Source organism: Triplophysa rosa, linkage group LG12 (assembly GCF_024868665.1).
Source record: "Triplophysa rosa linkage group LG12, Trosa_1v2, whole genome shotgun sequence".
NCBI classification, from domain to species: Eukaryota; Metazoa; Chordata; class Actinopteri; order Cypriniformes; family Nemacheilidae; genus Triplophysa; species Triplophysa rosa.
The window spans coordinates 10,271,459-10,290,129 of NC_079901.1; the positions used below are offsets into that span (position 1 = coordinate 10,271,459).

Here is an 18,671-nt window from a genome sequence, read left to right on the forward strand (position 1 = left end):
TGTCACGTAAATAAAGCTTTTCTGTGTGTTTGTTTTTGTGAAACAGTCACGGTTAGTCCAATGCACTGAAAATACTAGACATACACAGTTGCTACAAAATAACATGACCTGTTTTATTCTTGGTGAAATATTGCACTTAATTTGTAAATTGAGACTAGTAGCATATACTTTACCTTTATACCTCTTGGTGTGTATTTGAGAGTAAATGCATTTTATATTAGCCTTGCAAAGAATGTTTGTATGCATTAAAGATGTATTTGTTAATGTATGTATATTTTTTAAATAAAGCAACGTAACAGAATATGATGTTTAATAATTGATTACCAGCTCATGTATCTATTAGTTTTAACTATTTTTAGATTGTTCATGTTCATTTTAATGTTTGTTATGGTAAATGTTAACTTAAATCAACATCGTTTCAATGTTAGGTAAGTAAACCAATTGCGTCGATTTTTTTTGTTAGTTTTTAATGGACATTCAGACGTCGATTCAACATTATCCTATTAATTTATATATTTTATTACATTTGAGTAAGAAACACGTTTGCCATATTTATATTTTATTCATATTTTCACTGTAATGTATTACACGGTTTCTTTCGTTCTCCAAGGCAATGGCTTGTGTTCATTTTGTTGAGGTTGTGACGCCATAAAGCGCGTTCCATCTGCCTCTATAAAAGCCGCTGCCTCACAGCAGTCTTCGTGGGTTTGAGTTCGGCGTGGACGGAGTTTGTTGTTCTGAGAGATCGAGGCTTTTTTTGCGATTCGTGCGTGTTTTCTGTTGCTTGTTTGTTTTGCGTGAAGGAAGTGAGACCGAATAGTTAGCCGAAAGGTGCTTTCGTTGACTCCTGACTGATCGTTGAACAGCGCTACAGTTCACCTGCGAGTGGATTCACGTCGCGTGCGTGCTTTTCCCTGCGATTCGAGCTTGTTTTCTGCTGGTGTTGTCGTTGCGTGAAGGAAGTTGAGACCGAAGAGCTATCGAAAGGTAACTTATTCGTTGACTCCTGCCTGATCGTAAAACAGCGCCACAGTTCACCTGCATCGAGTCGTTTGGCTGCACACCGCCGTGTACCAAGTCACGATGGATCCGGCTGTTGTTCCTCCGTCCGGCGACGATATCCAGCCCGTATCATGGGCGGATTCCATCGATGATGCCGAATATGAGGCGTTAGAAGTGGTAATTCCGTCCTGGGCAGTTTTGGATTTCTCCACGGTGAGGGCTGAAGATCCTAATGCCTCACCCCCGGTCCAGAGGAGAGCCGAGAATCGTGAGTTATACATTTTTTGTACTTAAAATTTGACCAACACTAATGCTCTTATATGTGTGAATCTGCCTGTGAAATGCCAGTTAAAGTAATGAATTTGTTATTAACGGTTTACTACATTCTGTTTACATGTTGATATCTTTAATATTGACCGAGTAAGACCATGACATTGACGTCAACGTTGAGAAGGCCAACTTACGTTATTTATGTGTAAAATAATAAAACGTAGCGTAAATTAAATTACTACTTTTACTTAAAACAATTGTTTTCATTTAAAAAAAATGGTTTTGCTTAAAAACTTAAAATATTATTTATTGTCATTGACCTTCTGTTATTTCTTTTCAACAGCAGAGAGTTTTGTCCGGAGAGATTTCCGGCAGAAGTCTAAAGTGTGGAGACAGCCAGCACCTTCCTCATGTTGGTGAGTTGAGCATTTCTCTGGATTTATACACAGCTTGAATATCTGTAAAAACAATACTTAAAATACCTGTCATCATTCTAAATGGTATTAAAAGTACTTTTCTGGTATTATTAGGCGTAGATCTACTCCCTCTGGCTTCAATAAAAGGCCGGAGCGTCCTGTCGGAGAGGCTTCACCAACTCAGTGAGTTGAAAAAACGGTCTCAATGAATAAATACTCAAATGTTTGCCAAAACGGTGCTTAATATACATTTCTTTGTATTTTAGGCGTAGATCTCCTCCTTCAGAGTATTTTCCTAGACAGGAGCGCCATGTCGGAGAGGGTTCACCAACTCAGTGAGTTGAAAAAACAATCTCAATTAATAAATACTCAAATGTTTGCCAAAACGGTACTTAATATACATTTCCTTGTATTATTAGGCGTAGATCTCCTCCCTCTGGCTTCATTAAAAGGCCGGAGCGTCCTGTCAGAGAGGCTTCACCAACTCGGTGAGTTGAAAAAAGCGGTCTCAATGAATAAATACTCAAATGTTTGCCAAAACGGTGCTTAATATACATTTCTTTGTATTTTAGGCGTAGATCTCCTCCTTCAGAGTATTTTCCTAGACAGGAGCGCCATGTCGGAGAGGGTTCACCAACTCAGTGAGTTGAAAAAACAATCTCAATTAATAAATACTCAAATGTTTGCCAAAACGGTACTTAATATACATTTCCTTGTATTATTAGGCGTAGATCTCCTCCCTCTGGCTTCATTAAAAGGCCGGAGCGTCCTGTCAGAGAGGCTTCACCAACTCGGTGAGTTGAAAAAAGCGGTTTCAATGAATAAATACTCAAATGTTTGCCGAAACGGTGCTTAATGTACATTTCTTTGTATTTTAGGCGTAGATCTCCTCCTTCATGGTACTGTCATCGACAGGAGTGCCGTGTCAGAGACGCTTCACCTGCTCAGTGAGTTGAAAAAAAAATTCACTTGATAAATATTCAAATGTTTGCCGAAACAGTACTTAATATATATTTCTTTGTATTTTTAGGCAAAGATCTCCTCCTTCGGGGTTCTTTAAAAGGTCGGAGCGCACTGCAGTGGAGGCTTCACCTCAGTGAGTTGAAAAAACTGTCTCAGTTTATAAATGTTTGAAAGTTTGCAGATATGCTATTAACATTTTCTTTGTATTTTTAGGTGGAGATCTCCTTGTTCAGGCGTCTTTAACAGACAGGAGCGCCCAGTCAAAGAAGCTTCACCTCAGTGAGTTGAAAAATACTTTCTCAGTTTATAAACGTTCGAACGTTTGCCAAAACGGTACTTGAAGAACTTTTCTTTGTGTTTTTAGGGAAAATTCTCCTCCCTCTGGGTCATTGAAAAAGCGGAGGCCCTCTCTCGCACTATATTCACCACCTCAGTGAGTTGAACAAATTGTTTAAGTTTATAAATGTTCAAATGTTTGTTGAAACAATACTTGATAAACATTTCTTTGTGTTTCTAGGTGTAGATCTTCTGCCTCGGGCTCTCCTCCTTCAGGTGTCTTTAAAAGGCCGGAGCCCGCTGTCACAGAATCTTCACCATCTCAGTGAGTTAAAAAAACAGTCTCAGTTTATAAATGTTTCCAGAAACAGAACCCAATATACATTTCATTGTGTTTTTAGGCATCAAGGTCTTTTACAAGGCTCCTCAGGAAATGGAGTGAGCCCACGGGACGGCCAAAGCACAACTCTGGGTACAGTATCAATGCTCTTTATTTTTCAAAACCTTAAATGGGGATGAACATGTGTGTCATTTATCTACTCTGATTTGTTCTTAACAGCTGTTGCTCAAAAGCAGGAGATGGGTGGGCCAGAATATTCCAGCAGGCCCCATACCACACCTACACCAGCTCCTGTATCTGAGTGAGTAGAACTAATTCTGTCACATTATAAATGTTTGATTGTTTGCAGAAACTGTACCTAAAGTACTTTATCTTGTATTATTAGGCATACATCTCCTTCCGGCTTATTTAAAAAGTCGAGGGCTCCTCTTACAGAGGCTCCTCCCCTTCAGTGTGTTGAACAAATTCTCTGTTCATAAATTTTCGAATGTTTGCTGAAACGGTACTTAATATACATTTCTATGCATTTTTAGTTGTAGACCTCATCCTTCAGGTTTCTTTAAAAGGCCAGAGCCCCCTGTTGCCAAAGCTTCATCTCAGTGAGTCGAACAAATTCTCTCAGTTTATAAATGTTCAAATGTTTGATGAAACAGGACTTAAAAGTAGTTTTCCTTGTATTTTTAGACATCAAGATGCTTCAACAAGCTCCTCCTCTACAGTAAACGGAGTGAGACCACGAGAAGGACAGAACCTCACGGTAAATAGTACAGTATCAATGCTCTTTATTTTTCAAAACTGTTGATTTCAGTCATTGGATGTGTTTTTCATCTACTCTGATTTGTTCTCAACAGCTTTTCCACAGAGGCAGGGGGTGGGGAGCTCTTTGAGGACAGGCTGCAGTGTCGACGAACTCTGTAAGATGTTGGATGCATTGCACCTGTCCGAAAAGCCAACATCCTTTACAACACCGAACAGGCCAAATCCTCCTTTTCGTCCAGCCACTTTTGTTTTTCAAGTACAACCAACATTTGGTAAGTTGTAATATTTTGTTCTGTCTGACCAACAGTTTCAACACTCTTTTAATACTGTTTTGAAAATCTCAGTTTTTGATATTAATCTTTGGATGAACAAGTGTGTCAATTATCTACTTGGATTTGTTCTCAGCAGGTTTTGCACAACATCAGACAGTGGCTGGACGAAAGATATGGACAAAAACCCCTGCCCCACCTAGACCAGATCCTGCACCTGAGTAAGTCGAACAAATTCTCTCAGTTTTAGCTTTAAACATTGTGATATTAACACTGCCCATGTAGAAATAAATTCAGACTCAATTACTTATTATTTGATGGTTTGCATAAACTGTATTTCTATTTGTATTACTAGGCATTTACCTGCTCCCTACCCTAACCCTCGGCCCTGTCTCCTGGACAAAAGGCTCTGCCGCAAACGACCGAGACCTTCATCTGACAGGTACAGTGATATGAGACCCATAAACATTAATAATCACAGGTTATGAAGTATTGTTTATTATAATTGTACTTCATGTTTATTTGTTGTTTTTGCAGCTGAAGAGCTGGGATGCAGCCAGGAGACACCAAATGGCCAAAACCGAGAAGCAGCAAAATAAATTAAAGGCTCTTTTCGGCAGAAAACGATGTATCTACTTCTAAACTCAAACCATAATGTACTTAGTAGGGGACAGAATGATTCAGGCGATCAAACCGTTATTTCTGTATAACTTCATCATAACAATCCTAAACTTTCATTTACCACAGTGCTGGAATATTCTTCAACTGAAAACTCTTCTAAATCATCAGTGAAAGTAATACTTGACAGAACAATAACTACAATAAGATAATTAACTGCAAAAAGTCATAAGCAGATTTTAGATACTTAACCGAGGAAATACCGGAAACATGTAAACAGCTCGTTTTTAACCACGGTTTTCGGTTCGGTTTCAGTGTTTTTGTTATTCTAGGCTAAGGTGAAATGAGTAGTGAGAGGTTAAGAGGTTTATTGCAATGTTTTTAATTTTACTTAAAAGCAAAAAATCTACCTGTAAACATTTCTAAGGCATTGTATAATATAGAATAAACACAAAAATGAACTCCCATAGCCCATATACAAACCGGGGAACACAGGATTTTCTACATTTAATTACATGGCGCTCTGGAATACTTGATTCTTATTGGTTGGTCGGGACATTCCGAGGTCCGTTATTCCCAGATAACAACTGTTCAAAACTAATAACACATGCTCATCCGGATAGTGCGAGTCAATTTGACATTAACAATTATTTACTGCTAGAATAAATCTGCTAGAAATATGATTATTTATAATAATTTGAGATTATGTTATAACTGATTCAATTTACAGCATGGTTGTCTTGCTTGAACGTTGGACTTGGAAGGTTTGTATTCATGACAAACGAGCTATTAAAATATTTCAAATCAGTGTATTTAGAATCAGTTGTAATATGTAGCTGTGGATAATCGAGCACATGAAGGAGTAGAATCAAATGTAGTAATTTAATAAGAAAAGGCGCAGGAGATAACACAAACAAACCAACTACAACATAAACAATACCGGAACATATCTCTATCTTGTGTACAATTATTTACTCATGTTGCAAATTGTGTACTTATTGCCCACAAGGTCCAGCTATCTATAGTCTGAGCAAGGCTTTGTTCTTAAGCCACTTTTGTCTGAGGTGCTGTTGCGTGTTTTAATAGAGGTTCTTTTGCACTGAAAAAGGTCAATTTTAACCTGAGTGCATAGTTAATGGATATTTAGGCCCAATCCCAGTTCTGTTCTCAAAACAAGGGGAAGGGTTGAAAATATTAAATGGGACGCCACTACCACACTGTCATACATCATCGCTAGCTCCTACATTAATGGAGATGCGGTGATGTTCATGACAAACTTATAAGATTCCACCGTCAGCTGTAGTCATATCAGTTCCGTGGGTTACAGGGTCCGTGTATCTTTTGGCCATTTGTTTTTCAGTTTGAACTTGAACAAACGGGAGTGAGAAAACGGCGCCATTTTCGTTTTTCGTTCATCAAAAAAAACGGAAAAACGAGAATTTGGCTTTTTTTTCGTTTTCAACTTAACGTTTAAAAAACGAATAAACAACTTGAAAACTAGTTTCTCACATGTGGGCGGTATGAAACTCCCCCTTCCGCTGATTGGCAAATCAAAGGTCAGTAAGCGACGTCTTCGGTTGTCCCTCGGTTCCGAATAAATAGTCCTCCGCTGCTGTACAGAAAGTATGTTTCTTTGCTCACATTAAACAACCGTCCACAAACCGTACAGGGCAGATTATATCCCGGTTTCCCGTCTGATTGCTTTCCGGAATGGACGGAGGGGCAGACCCCCAGTTTGAACGCCCCTTTACTTGAACGCCCTAAATGGAGAAGTAGAGGGAAGTGTATGGGTAATGGGTAGAAATGGGATTGGCCCTTACGCACAGGGAGGTGTTTATCCATCTTAGCGCATAGACTCATAAGCAACGACAAACAGCTAATTCATAGAGAAATAACATGCACCGTAAAAACACATCATCCGAAAGCTAAAAAAAACACAAATTCACAAAAGCGTATTAAACTGTCAGAATGTCACATTAAACCGTTTAAAGTCATATTTACGATTGAGAATTCGGTAGTAGTTTCCACCAAACTAAGATTTTTTAATATAAATAGTATCCATAAAAACTTTTCATGAGAAGTTAGACTAAACTACAGTACAGAGACAGGATTTTTCAAAGTGACAAACAACCATCTTGTCTGGATCTTAGTGCAGCTTTTTACATTATATATCATGCCACATCACAGTAAACACTGTCTACACATGTTTTTGCGAACATTTGTCATATTGTGTCATTTTTGAATAACGTGAGCGGCCTCACCCTAATAAGTTTGTCTTGTTTTCTTGTCTCATTCTCGGGACACGTGAGTCTGACAGAGCCAGGTCCGGTTGGACTGAATGCTCAACCTCATGATGACCACAGATGATGCCTTTGTCAACAGAAGGTAATGGGAGTCTGCAGTGAGTCAGGTGGAGAAGGGATGCTGACAAAATAGAAAGGTATGAGACTGCTTAAAATACATCCTGTTAAATGATTGACAGGTTGATCAATCACATGTACTCGTTATTAGCAATGACAATGTTTACATGTGCACCAATAATGCGATTATCTCAATATGTCATGGTTCTGCCTTCCTAGTCATGTTTTTTTGAGTCTGGTGGCAGAATCATGACACACGTGTTAAGTGTGAGAAAGACATGGTATTGTTTAGATATTGGCATGCCATGTGCTTTCTCGTGTCTCTTTCCTGTATAGCTTTCCTCCTGTGTCTTATTACCCACACCTGCCCATTGTTATCTTCCTTTGTTAGTCTCCCTATGTAATGCCCTTGTGTTTGCTGTCCTGTGCTGAATCGTTTTGTATATTCCCCGTGTGATACTCGTGTTCCTCTTGCCTTGCCAAGGAGTTATCTGTGGATTGCCTTGCCTTGCATGTTGTGTCGTGGTTCGTGAGTTTTGTTTGTTTTACCCCTTTGAGGGAAGGGGTTGTTTTTGAGTTTTTGTTAAGTTGTCGTGTCCTGTTTTCCCCATTGCGGGTCTTTGTTTTCTGTTTTTTTCGTTGTCAATAAAGTCTGTTGTTAACCCCTTTACCGCCTGCCTGCACTTGGGTTCTTCTCCATACATATCGTGACACAATAATCAGAGTAAGGACTTAATCACAGTAACATGTGTACATGACATGAGAACACCTTTTTGCTCCAGTTTACTTGAAAGTATTATGAGTTTGATTATTTGCTATAATACACAGCACAAACGATGATCTCGGATACAGTAGGTGTGTATATTCGCGTCAAATGCAAAACACCGCTATGTGGACGTATTTTATAGTTGTTGTTGACGTATTCATGTTTACCATTAATTTGCACTTAAAGGGATACTAAGTAAATGATGACAGAATTTTCATTTTTGGGTGAAGTATCCCTTTAAGGAGCATAAATGCGATTGAAGTGTTTACATGCCTTCTTATTGCGATTAAAACCGGCGTACGCCACATATTTTATTTCGATTGTGCTTACTGCGATCATGAGCTTAATTGCATTATTTAGATACAATGATTGCATTTACATGAGGTAAAATGTAATCGCAATATTGCCAAAATCCTATTACAATCTCATTATGAAGGTGCATGTAAATGTAGTCATTGTCACTGTTTTCACAGATTTCTTTAGATGTTAGTTTTAAAAAATTTGCACTTCAAACCAGTTTTCAATAGTCTGTTTTCAATTTGTATTATGGCTGTCAGTGTTAGTGTGTTAATGCTTACTATTAAAGGCAGGGTAGGCGATTCTTTCCTGAAACATTTTTTGATATGCTGGTTGAAAGTCTCTTTATAACCTCATAGCAATCGCTAAGTGGTCAAATATACATATATAAACATGCATCCTCAGAGGAAGGCGTAGGACCATAAAATGTTCATCCAATCATTGCTTCCGGTTAGTATGCAATAATAGGATATCTCACCTCTGTCAAAACGATGTTTTTGCATACTGCTGCGCACGCTGCTCAGCAGATGATCTTCCGTCATCATGTGTCTTGGAGGAGGCGTGGCTTTAGAGCAGGGGTCGGCAACAGGCGGCCCGCTGGCCACAACTGGCCCACCAGCAATAATATCTGGCCCGTGCCGTGCAGCATTATTTTCATAACGGCTGGTTCTGAAATAGATCTGTCATGACAGCAACAATTATTCACAATCACATCTAGTAATTTTGGCTTGAAAATAAAAGTACGAGAACGTTTTTGCAGCAATGTTTTGTTTGTAAATGAATTGAGAACTTTTAGTTTGAAAAGTTCTGAAAGACATTCAAAGGAGTCTGTCAATCGCTAGACTCGCCTCTAAAATAGCCATCATGAAATGTGTTGTATGAAAAAACTAATAGTGAACCATGCTGTCAGTGCTTTAATTTTGCGGTTTCGTGCCTCTGTTTGGAGAGGAAAGGCCACTTTGAAAGTGCTATGCTTCGTCTCGTGGTGCCGTCTAATATTATGTTCTTTGCAAACAGCGACAACTTCGTTGCAGATAAGACACACCTGCTTTGCATTCACAAATCTGGGTAGGATAAACGTATAGTTGTCTTTACATTCTTCTTTGTATGCCCTATTTTCACTGTCAACTTTCCTCTTTAGATTCTTTGATAGTGCCATTTTCTCTCACCAGCTATCTGCTAGCTGGTAACATCACTCTGCACATGACGTAATACCATACCCCAGTCAGCACGCAAACAATAAAAAAAAGCAGTTTAGTACGTGAGGAGTGTAAAAGTAGGCTACGTCAAATAATTATTACAATAAGTTAGGCTCCATTGTGTAACAAGCAAATTAAAATGACACCCATTTATTATTCACAATGTGGAAAGAGGAAATAAAACATGCATTGCATAAGAGAATGACTTAAACATGCCATTAATGGGCCTATTCAAGTCCTCTTGTATTTTTGTAGTTATTTTTATCCATTCCGCATTTCTTGTGGTTGTGTCTTGTCATTTGCAGTCAGTCATGCGCATGCCTGCACTTGATTCACAAACCATGAACGAGATGTGCAAGATTCTGACTGACTGTGATGACGAATACTTTGCCGGACAATCACAACATCATTCACTGTAAGTACATTCGACTAATTTTGAAGTTTATGAATCAGTAATAAATTTGTATTAGAGGCTGCCACAAAAACAAATTAATAAATGAGTGTAAAAGCACTTTTACTTCATTTTTTTGATGGCTTGGATGTGTTCTTTACATGTTTTAACCATTTGTGAGCTCTGTGAATCTCTGTTGTATATGTTATCAATCATGTATATGCAACCATTGTTTAAATTTCTATTAAAGCATAAAATTCCTCATGGATCTTGTCCTTTATTTTTACCTTGTAAATGTTCTGATTATTTGAAACTGTTCAGGCCAAATATGAAGTTGAACTAAACCGCTACTCGTCAGTCGATTCTTTCTCTGTTCCTGTGGCTCAGTGGTTGGAGCATTGGGCTAGTAGGATAAAAGATTGTGAGTTCGATTCCCAGGCAACACATAAGAAAAATGTATAGCCTGACTGCAATGTACTTCGCTGTGTCTGACTACTGACAGGAACTGATATTTGGATTATCATGCAAAACAGTGTATGTTAGACCCATCAGGTTGACTGTTGTTTTGAAAAGAAATGACACTGACTGTGATTCATTCTGCTGACAAATGTGCCCACTGTAGACATATTGCAACACTATATCATGTTTAGAGACTACAATACCAATCTCAACCGCTAGATGTCAATTTCCCACACGGTTTCTATAAATAAGACAAAGTTAAAAGACCAGTGTAACAAACTGTTTATTTAATAAAATAAAATAAACATACAACAAAATTCAACAAATTGTTTAATTTAATTTTGGATTTTTTTATTTAATTTAAATTAAACGCTATTTTCTAAATGTTGATAAAAAACATTTTCTTCTCGTGAAATGAACCTTTTAGCAGCAAACACTCAAGATTGGTTTGCTGCACACAGGGATAAAAAAGTACCCCATGAGTAAAGTTAAATCTACTGCTGTATCTTTAATGTTTTCGGCCTAATTTTCTGCTGAAGATCCTGGTTGTCTTTTTCAGATAGATGGCTTCATGGATACTAGCAAATTTCATCAGATAAAACATAAAAACCTGACTGGCCCTGGCTAAGTTTGGATCTTCCAAAAGGAAAATGATCTTATAACAAACATCAAAACAAAAATGGGTCACTGAGCGAAAAACTAAGCTTCTGCCATGGCCATCCGACTTTCCAGACCTGAACCCTTGAAGAGGAGAAGCACCAACATAAAGGAATTGCCTCAATCTCTTGTCAGGTGTTCTCCAAATTTATCAGGCATTATAGGTGAAGACTGAGCTGTTTTGTTGGCAAAAAATAAAGAAGTTCTAAATGGGAATGAATAATTACGAGCAATGTGTATTAGAGAAAATCGCATTTATTTCATAATGGCATCCTTCTATTTAAAATTCTCCAATAAAAGGTTAGATTTTTGTAACATTTTTCAAGAGAACATCCAAAGGTTTATAAGATACTTTTATTTTGAAATGCAATGTTCCACTTCCGTGAGACATTTAGCTAAATCGTCTTTTCTTCCGTTGTTTGGCTACGGCCAGTAACAAACTCGTTTTTCTTTTTTCTATCATGTAGTTTGTATCAATACTCAACTATTCTGTTCGATATGAATGTTTGTCGATAAAAGGGATTATCATGGCGAGGATTGGTGACATCATTCATCTAAACGTCGGGGGCAAAAGGTTGTTTATTAAATCATCTGCATATCCTGTTTAAATGAGATAACGTTACTTAACCAAGAGACACACATCCTGACACTTTATATTATTAAATATGTTTGTAGTCTTTATAAAAAAACAGCTGATTGTATCAACGATTACTTTTATTGAACCTATTGTAACTATTACCCGGCATGTTTATAAACAGCTGCATTCCAATACAAGCAGCTGTAAGGCCTGAGGTGAAACTATATAAACTGCACATATTTAAGTTAGTGCATAATGAATATTGATTGTTATAAATGCGCTTCTGTAACTTTAAGGTGCTCGGATCTGTTTGTACAAATAGTTGTGACACCGACATTTTTTGTGTTTTGGGACAGATTCAGTACCTCCAGACAGACCCTGACATGGGTTCCTGACTCATTTTTCTCAAGGTTTGTAATTCTTAGTTCAGTGGAAACTAAACTGAATCCGATTTTTAAATGAGTAATTCAATTCGGTCATCATCACTGTTGTCATCTTAAACCTGCTTGATTTTCTTTCTTCTGCAAAACACAAAAGAAGATATTTGGAAAAATGTTGGTACACATTGACTTCTATTGTAGGTACACAAAACCAATGCAAGTCAATGGGGACCCAACAGTTTTCTGTTACAGACATTCTTCAAAATATCTTCTTTTGAGTTCTGCAGAAGAAAGAAAGTCATACCTGTTTGAAATGACAAGATTAATTAAATAATGACAGAATTTTCATTTGGAAGATGAACTATTACTTAAGGTTCTTTTCAATTGGTTGTTGATCAGTTAACCTCTTGTTTATATTGTACATTATGTCTTGACAGACGCAATATTAGATTATTAATATCAGTCAACATTGCAGATTAGAAATATGTGTGTGCCTAAAGTATCTATAAATCTAATAAATAAATCTTTCTTTGTTTAGTTTATTAAGTGGGCGGATATCGACATTAAAAGATGAGACCGGAGCAGTAAGTTTTATTTATTTACTTTTTTGACTGATTGAATGTTCACCTTATAAATCACTCATTATGATTTTAAAAAGTACATTGAATTTTTCTCTTCCAGATTTTCGTAGACAGAGATCCATCTCTATTTGCAACGATTCTGAACTTTCTGCGCACAAAAGAGCTCCACCCCAGGTAAGATCCCAGGTTGCTGTTGATTTCCTTTAACACAGAATAGATTGAACAGAAAGTTATTGCATGACATTTTGTTTTCATTGCAGGTCCATAGATGTTCATTTACTCATGCACGAGGCAGAGTTCTATGGAATCACTCCACTAGGTAAAGCCAGGCATGGGATTTCCCATTACTCATATGGAAGAAACATCATTTTTCATATTTCATCTCCATGTCTGGTCTCTCACGACATCTCTGTATCTCCAGTGCGAAAACTGCAGTTGTGTGATGAGTTGGATCGCTCCTCCTGTGGGAACGTCCTGTTCAATGGCTACCTGCCACCACCAGGTGAGCACCACCTGGCATATAGCCTGACAGCTCAGGTTGCATAAAGAAGCTATAGTTATAATGCTTTATTTGCGTGTGTATTTTACAGTATACCCAGTGAAGCGCAGAAACAGGCACAGCGTGGCAGGACCGCATTTCATGGGTGGGCGTTCAGGGCCGGTGGAGAGAGCCCCCGTGAGGAGAAGCAACACTATGCCACCTAACCTGGGCAATGCTGGCATACTGGGCAGAGCTGTTGTGGAGGAGCGAGTGCCAGGTCTAGATTCTGCTCCAGTTTTCTACCCTTTCTTAAGTTATTTTATACTACGGTAAATACGTAGCATAAAAAAAACTGTTTTTTTTCAGCATACGATCATTGTTGCTTTCAATCAATGTTTTACTTTATTCCTACATTTTAAAACAACTACTTTAAATCATTTCTTTTATCGTGTGATTTCTGGTCTCAGGTCCGGTGTCTGACCCAGGCATGGTCAGAATTATATGCGGTCATCATAACTGGATTGCTGTGGCTTACGCCCAGTTTGTTGTCTGTTACAGGTAGAGATTCTCTTGAACTGACTAATGGTTATGTTTTGGATTTGTACACAGCACATTCTCACAATGTGAAACTATTGTTCTGTATTTAGGGTCAAGGAGTCAACTGGATGGCAGCAGGTCTTTACGAGCCCAAGGCTGGACTGGGTGATCGACAGAGTTGCTCTTAATGCTAAAGTCATGGGCGGTTCACTTGGGGACAATGACAAGATGGTTGCTGTGGCGTCGGGCACAGAGATAATCTTATGGGCTATCTGTCCTGATGGAAATGGCAATGAAATCGGTAAGAATTTCGTGATGTTATTGATTGTGATATGAGCTATGTAAACAAACAAACATGGGAACGAAAAAGCTCTGTTAATGTTTTTCAATGTTCACAAGAGTGTGTTTGTTCTGGTCTAAAGGTGTGTTCAGTCTGAACGTGCCGGTGGAGGCTTTATTCTTTGTAGGAAATCAGCTCATTGCCACCAGCCACACGGGTAAAGTGGGAGTGTGGAACGCTGTTACTAAACACTGGCAGGTAATTTCAGGCCGCCTGTTGCATTGTGTTTCACATCTCCTGCATTTGTTTGTGTACTGATGAAGAGTCTGATGTTGTAATGATATGAGCAGAAGTTTGTTTTTTCTTGATGTGTCCATCTGTCTCTATGCAGAATCAAGATGTGGTTCCCATCAACAGTTACGACACAGCTGGATCTTTCCTCATTTTGGGCTGTAATAACGGCTCTATTTACTACATAGGTAAGTATCATAACTCGAGCGTTACACAGTGTTGAGTTTTTGCACACTGTTTATTCAATCGTATTCAAATTCACAAAGAGAAATAAATAAATGTGATGACAACTTCATTTGTAATTTGTAGTTCATTTGATCCACTGGATTAAATCCACTGGACCACATTGTGTATGAAATATAAATTCTTGATATATTGTTTTATATACCATTAATGTAATACAGGATTATATAATAGTACTTTATAGCCGCAGAAAAATGAAGAGGCCATCGCAAATTTTCATTTAATCAGCATTTCTAGATGTATTGTGGTCAATCCAGTCCGGAATTTCAACAAAATCAAACCTCAGGAGGATATAAAATCATCCAACAGCAATGTGAAAGACTGACAGCATGACAAGACACATGAAAACTGTGATGAAAATCGAGGTTATTACATATAAATTAATTCTTGAACTTTTCCTAAATACATGTACAAAGTAAATATGAACTTTTTTTCTTTGCAGTATTTGAGGTCTGAAAAAACAGAGCATCTTTTCTGTTATTTTGACCTTTCATTTTCTGCAAATAGAAACAAGATTTGTATTTGATTCTTGGTAGAAATATTGTGAAACAAAAATGATAATTTTACCTAAACACATACTGTATCTATAAATAGTAAATTGAGAAAAACGGAAAAAATCTTTGAAATGGTCTCTTCATTTTTTCCACGTCTGTATATGTGATGTCAGATTTTGCCTCCCTTTACTATGTGTTTATTAATGTTGAAGTTGTTTTGGGGATTCATCATGAATATGTGTCATTCAGATGTCCAAAAGTTTCCACTGCGAATGAAGGACAACGATTTGTTAGTCACTGAACTGTATCGAGACCCCAGTGAAGATGCCATCACTGCTATGAGCGTCTACCTGACACCTAAAACAAGTAACTTGCCTAAGTCCTACACAATCTATCACATTCACACAGACCTTTTGTAATACCACATGTACAACCACTCACACCAGTGCTTTTGTGTTTGTTAGGCGACAGTGGGAACTGGATCGAGATAGCGTACGGTACCAGTTCAGGCACTGTGCGTGTTATTGTGCAGCATCCGGAGACCGTGGGATCTGGTCCACAACTCTTCCAGACCTTCTCTGTACACCGCAGCCCTGTTACCAAGATCATGCTGTCTGAGAAACATCTCATCTCTGGTTAGCAGCTCTCTTTTCCCACATACAAACTTGCATAGTCACATATGTGAAGATTGTAGGGTAATATAAAGAGTAAATGAACCGGCACACTTAAATTCCCATTTTTCTTTGTGCAGTGTGTGCTGACAACAATCATGTCCGTACATGGACGGTGACACGTTTTAGAGGCATGATATCCACCCAGCCTGGCTCCACCCCCCTAACTTCCTTTAAGATCCTCTCATTGGATGATATCGATGGCCATGGTGGCTGTACTGCAGGCACAGAAATCGGTAAGATGAAAAAAGCTAAACAAGTTCCAGTTTATTGAAGGATGAAGGATGATTGGACACATCTGGACTTCACTGATGGTCCTTGGGACAAAACGCATTGACTGTTTATTGTGCGCTCAGGTCCGTATGGTGAGAGAGATGAACAGCAGGTGTTTATCCAGCGTGTGGTTCCTGACACTGATAAACTCTACGTGAGGCTCTCATCCAATGGGAAAAGGTCAGTTCAACAGATCCATCTAAATGTGTATAAATACTACACATACATTTTAGCACATGCGCTTTACATATCATCTCTCTGAAGGGTGTGTGAGGTGCGCTCGGTGGATGGGACTTCCATCACTGCATTCGTGGTTCATGAATGCGAGGGATCCAGCCGCATTGGTTCCAGGCCGCGCCGTTACCTCTTCAGTGGACATAGTAACGGCAGCATCCAGATGTGGGACCTGACGACGGCAATGGAGATCGCAGGAAAAGTGGACATCAAAGGTAAATGCAGAGGAAGACAAAGAGCATATAAATAAATATGGATGTCTTGAAATAAATTACATTTGTGCCTTTGCCATACATCTTCTTTTTAAAGTGACATACAGTGATTTCAAGTTTTACATATTATCAATACATGAATCAAACCCATGCTTGGGGTGTTGCTAGCGCAAAGCGAGTTTAGCTACATGAAGTACCATGTTATTTGATTCTTTTCTGCTTTGTATTGATCTTCATTGTTTTATTATAAAAGCTCTTGGTGGTCCCACTGAAGAGGAACTGTTGGAACTGTTAGACCAATGCGATCTTGCACTGACTCGAACCCCAGACATGAGTCCTGCCGCCTCTCTCACACACTCCTCTCGCAACTCAACCTGCAGGTATGCACACATTCCCTGCTTCTAGTCTTACAAAAAAAATACAAATAAGGTGTTAAATAGACAGAACATCCAAAAATAAATAACGCTTTACCAAAAAATCAAAACCAAAAATTTGAATCAGTGAAATTCCTCTCCATCACCAGTAGATGGCATTGTATGCTTATTTACATTGTCTCTTCTCTCTCTTCCAGTCTGCAGTCCCAGTTGAGTGAGATCGCTCGAGCAGGGGGTGCTTTCCGTGGCCCTGTTCCACTAAACGGTAGTCTCCCTCGCCACGCGCCAATACTACCCCTCAGCAAACCTCGTGAGCTCCCGTCCCACATCGGCCTTAGCCAATCCTCTCTCGCCAGTACCACCAGCGGCAGCAACAGCCCCCACCCGAGCCGAGCCCCGCTTGACCGTGACGGCCTTGGAGCTATCCGAAGAGGAAGCTTTGTAGAGCGATGTCAGGAAAGAGCCAAGTGCTCGGATATGAGCAGCCTGGACGCGGGTAGGCGGAGTTTAGCGGTGTGCAGTGAGCTCGAAGCACGGCTCGGCATCAGGATGCAGTCACCATTCTCCGCCCTGCAGACACCAACATCATCAGCAGCATGTTCAATGAGAAGACCTTCACCTGCCACGCCAAGCCCCACCCCCTCTCCTGTCAGTCCAGCGAGATCACAAACACCGGTGTCTCCAAGACGACCCCTCACCTCTCCAACCAGTGAGACTCCGCCCAGTGAGATTGCGACTGGCCACGAAAGCCCCACCTCTCCACCTTCCACCAGCCCTAAACCTAATATGAATGAAACTAGCTTTTGAGGACTTTTCACCTGAAGAATGTCTTCGAGTAGTCAAACAGACCGTGCTGTCGATAATGCAGGGTGCCTTATAAGATTGAATGTGACGTCTTTATCATTTACAAACTCTTTTAAAGAAACATTCCTCGAGACTTTTCAAAAAAAGATGGAGAAAGACATTGAAAGAAATGTTTTGCATTATGTACATTTACTAACACACTGTAACTGTATTAAAGTGAAGGCATATTTGTTCAGTCACACTATACAATAATGGAATAGCTTCAACTTTGTGAGGCTTTGGTATTTCATACATCACACTGGTTGTTTGTGCACCGGCTAATGTAACTGCATGAACGAAAAACAAAATATATCTAAACACTGTTTATATATAGCTAGATATCATGGTTTCCCTTATGAAATGCATACAATTGCCGAATAAAAACGAATGCTTATTTTAGGCGACATGCCCCAAATTTGGTAGCTTTTTTACCTTAAATGAGTAGTTCATTTCAAAATTGGTCCCCATTGACTTTCCATAGTAGGAATAAAATTACTATGGAAAGTCAATGGCTCCTTTAATCTGTCATTTACAGACCAATTATTGGCTGATGAGTCAGCCTTTGCCATCATATTGGTTGACTGCTATATGCAAAAAATGTCTAAAACTAAATTAAAATGTTTATCTAAAAAATGTGTGGACTTTACTGTTAAACAGTGATAAAGATGAGATGGACTCATATTCACTCTACCGCTTGCTCTGTTACAGAAAACACTGGAAGATTGTATATGTAGAATCATCCAACGTTCACCACGATGTCTGCATGTAATCTATAGACGTCAGTTGGCAGTTTACATGAAACCAAATAGGAGTGGGTTGTTGTGTGTAAATGCAGACAGTGCTGCTGGTGTGCCTTTAAAAGGGTAAACACGGGCTGTTACTGTATTAAAAACATCAACGCTTCAGTTGGATTGTAGAGTTTGTATATAGAATGTTAAACCATGCACACATTGTTTATCTAATACAAGGATTTCTTAACATTGTGCTTCTGTTCATATGACAATTTTTTTATTACAAGCTTAAATTGACTTGCTTTCCGTCTAATACAAATGTGGCATGTATGCTATTGGATTTTGGTTTATATACAATTGTTAATAATGTTGTCCAAAAAAGGAAGGATTTAAGAATCTTCCTGTTTAACATGAGTCAGTTGTTACA

At 38.8% G+C, this 18,671-nt stretch overlaps 2 protein-coding genes across 2 annotated transcripts; both read left to right on the forward strand.

The window, feature by feature from the left end:
* The first annotated feature begins 737 nt into the window (after positions 1-737).
* On the forward strand, positions 738-3,746 carry LOC130562541 (serine/arginine repetitive matrix protein 1-like). Its single transcript, XM_057347628.1, has 14 exons — positions 738-1,270; positions 1,616-1,688; positions 1,803-1,871; positions 1,955-2,023; positions 2,108-2,176; positions 2,261-2,329; positions 2,414-2,482; positions 2,567-2,635; positions 2,719-2,784; positions 2,865-2,930; positions 3,169-3,252; positions 3,329-3,399; positions 3,487-3,568; positions 3,653-3,746. Exons 1-14 carry the CDS (start codon positions 1,084-1,086, stop codon positions 3,744-3,746), a joined length of 1,137 nt encoding a protein of 378 aa, XP_057203611.1. The 5' UTR covers positions 738-1,083.
* Positions 3,747-11,434: 7,688 nt separating this feature from the next.
* On the forward strand, positions 11,435-18,632 carry shkbp1 (SH3KBP1 binding protein 1). The gene is made up of 18 exons (XM_057348392.1): positions 11,435-11,616; positions 11,976-12,029; positions 12,538-12,583; positions 12,681-12,754; positions 12,841-12,899; positions 13,002-13,082; positions 13,171-13,338; positions 13,529-13,619; positions 13,709-13,899; positions 14,021-14,136; positions 14,270-14,357; positions 15,156-15,272; positions 15,371-15,541; positions 15,658-15,813; positions 15,934-16,030; positions 16,115-16,299; positions 16,550-16,676; positions 16,868-18,632. Exons 1-18 carry the CDS (start codon positions 11,570-11,572, stop codon positions 17,475-17,477), a joined length of 2,478 nt encoding a protein of 825 aa, XP_057204375.1. The 5' UTR covers positions 11,435-11,569; the 3' UTR covers positions 17,478-18,632.
* The last annotated feature ends 39 nt before the right edge of the window (positions 18,633-18,671 follow it).

Excerpts from the sequence above, each read along its gene's own strand:
- LOC130562541 (XM_057347628.1), top strand. The coding sequence starts at position 1,084 with ATGGATCCGGCTGTTGTTCCTCCGTCCGGCGACGATATCCAGCCCGTA. Across the intron at positions 1,872-1,954 it reads GGAGAGGCTTCACCAACTCA|GCGTAGATCTCCTCCTTCAG; the intron begins GTGAGTTGAAAA and ends TTTGTATTTTAG. Across the intron at positions 2,636-2,718 it reads AGAGACGCTTCACCTGCTCA|GCAAAGATCTCCTCCTTCGG; the intron begins GTGAGTTGAAAA and ends TTGTATTTTTAG.
- shkbp1 (XM_057348392.1), top strand. The coding sequence starts at position 11,570 with ATGGCGAGGATTGGTGACATCATTCATCTAAACGTCGGGGGCAAAAG. Across the intron at positions 13,339-13,528 it reads TGTGGAGGAGCGAGTGCCAG|GTCCGGTGTCTGACCCAGGC; the intron begins GTCTAGATTCTG and ends TTCTGGTCTCAG. Across the intron at positions 15,273-15,370 it reads CTACCTGACACCTAAAACAA|GCGACAGTGGGAACTGGATC; the intron begins GTAACTTGCCTA and ends TGTGTTTGTTAG.